The sequence below is a fragment of the Pan paniscus genome, chromosome 18 (genome assembly GCF_029289425.2).
Source record: "Pan paniscus chromosome 18, NHGRI_mPanPan1-v2.0_pri, whole genome shotgun sequence".
Classification (NCBI taxonomy): Eukaryota; Metazoa; Chordata; class Mammalia; order Primates; family Hominidae; genus Pan; species Pan paniscus.
In genome coordinates, this window is record NC_073267.2 from 5,666,748 (window position 1) to 5,670,975 (window position 4,228).

A 4,228-nucleotide genomic window follows, 5' to 3' on the forward strand; every position below is an offset into this window, starting at 1 on the left:
CGGGGAGTGGGGCTGGGAAGTGGCTGTTTGCATGTGTGGTCAGCAGATCCAGTGGGGGTCCATGTACTGTGGGCAGGCCCACAGATGGAGTTGGGATTGCCCTGGACTGAGTACTGGGTCGTCAGACTGCAAACTGCCGTTCTCAAGACATCGAGGCCCAGGCTGGTGCAGGAGATGCATTGCAGTGTGTCAGCCTTTCTTCCATCACTCCTCTCCAGTGACAGCCCCCGATTTTCCACCGAGCAGTCACTAGTCCCCCACGGCATCTGTGCGACTGGCCACTTCCCAACCTGATCTGGGGCTGGGGCATGTGGTCCCAGCCTGGATGTCAATATCCTTCCACCACCCTGGCCACAGTGATTGGGTCTGAGAAGCAGATTAGCCAAAGGAGAGACAATCTTGGGAATTTCATGTTGATGCTGAAGAAAGTAAAATGGAAAGTGGGGGGAGAGTGAGGGGTTATTCTGATGATATAGTTTGAGGACCTGGATGTAGCCACACCTGTAGCTGTCAACTCTGTGCCATGGTACTGCTTTTTTTTTTTTTTCCTTCAAATTTAAATACTTTCTAGAGGCAAGGTCTTGCTATGTTGCTTAGGCTGGTTTTGAAAAGTCCCTTTTGGAGGGTTGCTTTCACTGCTTCACTTCCTTTCTATGACAGCTCAGGGAATCAGAAGACAAGGGAGATGACTTTTTTTTTATTTTTTTTTGAGACAGGGCTTGCTCTGTTGCCCAGGCTGGAGTGCAGTGGTGCAATCACAGCTCGCCACAGCCTTGATCTTCTGGACTCAAGCGACCCTCCTGCTTCAGCTTCCTGAGTAGCTGGGACTATAGGTGGGTACCACCATACCCAGCTAATTAAATTTTTTTTTAGAAATGAGATCTCACTATGTCACCCAGGCTGGCCTCAAACTCCTGGGCTCAAGTGATCGCCCTGCCTTAGCTTCCCAAACTTACAGGTGTGAGCCCCCACACCCAGTCAACGTTGTGTTCTTATGCACCTGGTGTCCCCCCAGGCCCTGAGCGATGATCCTCCTGCCTCAACCTCCCAAAGTGCTGGGATAACAGAAGTGAAGTACAATGTATGGCCCACATAGTATTCTTATGGGTTAAATTGAGTCCTCCTCAAAAGATGTTGAAATCCTAAATTCTAGTAGCTCAGAATGTGACTTTATTTAGAAATAGAGTTATTGCAGGCTGCGCGTGGTGGCTCACACCTGTAATCCCAGCACTTTGGGAGGCAGAGGCAGGTGGATCACCTGAGGTCAGGAGTTTGAGCAAGCAGCCTGACCAACATGGAGAAACACCATCTCTACTAAGAATACAAAATTAGCTGGGTGTGGTGGCGCATACTTGTAATTCCAGCTACTCGGGAGGCTGAGGCAGGAGAATCCCTTGAACCCAGGAGGTGGACATTGCATTGAGCCGAGGTCGCACCATTGCACTCCATCCTGGGCAACAAGAGTGAAACTCTGTCTCAAAAAGAAAGAAAGAAAGAAAGAAACAAACAGGGTCATTGCAGATGCTATTGATTAGGATGAAGTCATCCTGGAGTAGGGAGGGCCTAAGTCAATGACTGGTGTCCTTATAAAAGAGGAGAGGACATGCCGAGTCACAGAGACACAGGGAAGAAGGCCATGGATCGGACGGAAGATTGGACTGATGTGTCTGCAAACCAAGGAACACTGAAGACTGCCAGGAGACCACAGGAAGCTAGGACGAGGCAAGGCAGGACTCCCCGACAAGTGCAGGAGGAAGTGTGGCCCTGCTGGCACCTCCATTTCAGATTGCTGGCCACCAGAGCCACAAGACAATCAATTTCTCTTGTTTCAAGTCACTGAGCTTGTGGTACTTGGTTGTGGCAGCCTTAGGGAATGAATATACGTACTTTTTTTTTTCTTTTTTTGAGACGGAGTCTCGCTCTTTTGCCCAGGCTGGAGTGCAGTGGTGTGATCTTGGGTCACTGCAAGCTCCACCTCCCGGATTCATGCCATTCTCCTGCCTCAGCCTCCCAGGTAACTGGGACTACAGGCGCCTGCCACCACGCCCAGCTAATTTTTTGTATTTTTAATAGAGACGGGGTTTCACTGTGTTAGCCAGGATGGTCTCGATCTCCTGACCTCGTGATCCACCTGCCTCAGCCTCCCAAAGTGCTGGGATTACAGGCGTGAACCACCACGCCCGGCCGAATATAAGTACTATTAAATTAACTCTCCCCTTCTCTCCGTTTTCTTCTAAATGATCATTTTTGCCTAAGCAACAGCTAGGGTCTAATACGGATGTGTTGACTCACTTCAAAGTGGGGGAAGCCAGTCCCCATGTGCGCCCAAAGCTCCTGCTGTCTTGGCCCTGGGCTCAGAGACTGGACCATCATTCTGGGGGCTTGCTGAAGATCTGAGCCAGGGCACCATTCTCTGTTGCCTTTAAACAAAGGCTGGGCTTCCTCTTTTCCGACAAAACACCAAATGGCGGATGACGCCGGTGCAGCGGGGGGGCCCGGAGGCCCTGGTGGCCCTGGGATGGGGAACCGCGGTGGCTTCCGCGGAGGTTTCGGCAGTGGCATCCGGGGCCGGGGTCGCGGCCGTGGACGGGGCCGGGGCCGAGGCCGCGGAGCTCGCGGAGGCAAGGCCGAGGATAAGGAGTGGATGCCCGTCACCAAGTTGGGCCGGTTGGTCAAGGACATGAAGATCAAGTCCCTGGAAGAGATCTATCTCTTCTCCCTGCCCATTAAGGAATCAGAGATCATTGATTTCTTCCTGGGGGCCTCTCTCAAGGATGAGGTTTTGAAGATTATGCCAGTGCAGAAGCAGACCCGTGCCGGCCAGCGCACCAGGTTCAAGGCATTTGTTGCTATCGGGGACTACAATGGCCACGTCGGTCTGGGTGTTAAGTGCTCCAAGGAGGTGGCCACCGCCATCCGTGGGGCCATCATCCTGGCCAAGCTCTCCATCGTCCCTGTGCGCAGAGGCTACTGGGGGAACAAGATCGGCAAGCCCCACACTGTCCCTTGCAAGGTGACAGGCCGCTGCGGCTCTGTGCTGGTACGCCTCATCCCTGCACCCAGGGGCACTGGCATCGTCTCCGCACCTGTGCCTAAGAAGCTGCTCATGATGGCTGGTATCGATGACTGCTACACCTCAGCCCGGGGCTGCACTGCCACCCTGGGCAACTTCGCCAAGGCCACCTTTGATGCCATTTCTAAGACCTACAGCTACCTGACCCCCGACCTCTGGAAGGAGACTGTATTTACCAAGTCTCCCTATCAGGAATTCACTGACCACCTCGTCAAGACCCACACCAGAGTCTCCGTGCAGCGGACTCAGGCTCCAGCTGTGGCTACAACATAGGGTTTTTATACAAGAAAAATAAAGTGAATTAAGTGTGAAAAAAAAAAAAAAAAAAACAACAAAGGCTGGTGCTCGCCCAGGCATGTGAGCTCCACCGAGGATCTATTTGGAAGGCAGAATTCTGAGATGACCCCTTAGGTTCTTGCCCTGGATAAATGCCAGGTGTAATATTCTCTCCCCGGGAGTGTGGGCAGGACCCGTGGCTTGCTTCTAATCTATACCTAGGGAAAAGTTGAAGGGATTCTGCAGATGTAACTAAGCCCCTAATCCATTCGCTTTGAGTTAATCAAAAGGGAGATAATTCAGGGTGGGCCTGACATCTTCAGGTGAGATCTTCAATGAGGGTCTGGAGGAGACAGACTCCTTCCTCCTGGTTTTTGCTTTTTGTTTGTTTGTTTTTGAGATGGAGTCTCACTCTGTTGCCCAGGCTGGAGTGCAGTGGCATAATCTTAACTTACTTCAACTTCTGCCTCCTGGGTTTAAGTGATTTTCCTGCCTCACCCTCCCAAGTAGCTGGGATTACAGGCATGCGCCATCGTGCCTGGCTAAGTTTTGTATTTTTAGTAGAGACGGGGTTTCACCATATTGGGCAGGCTGGTCTCAAAATCTTGACCTCAGGTGATCCACCTGCCTCGGCCTCCGAAAGTGCTGGGATTACAGGCGTGAGCTACCATGCCCAGCTGGTTTTGAAGAAGCCAGCCACATGAGTTCCACAGTTGCATGGAAAGAAATTCTGCCAACAACCATGTGAGGTTGGGAGAAGACCCCAAGCCTCATATGAGACACTAATTCCAGCCGACACCTTGATCACAACCTTGTAAGAACCTGAGCAGTGGACCCAGCTAAAGCTGCACCCCCAGGCTCCTGACCCACAGGAAAGGA

At 51.9% G+C, this 4,228-nt stretch overlaps 1 protein-coding gene across 1 annotated transcript; it reads left to right on the plus strand.

The window, feature by feature from the left end:
- The first annotated feature begins 2,431 nt into the window (after positions 1-2,431).
- LOC100967986 (small ribosomal subunit protein uS5) lies at positions 2,432-3,409 on the plus strand. Its single transcript, XM_034939754.3, has one exon. It carries the CDS (start codon positions 2,465-2,467, stop codon positions 3,344-3,346), a length of 882 nt encoding a protein of 293 aa, XP_034795645.3. The 5' UTR covers positions 2,432-2,464; the 3' UTR covers positions 3,347-3,409.
- The last annotated feature ends 819 nt before the right edge of the window (positions 3,410-4,228 follow it).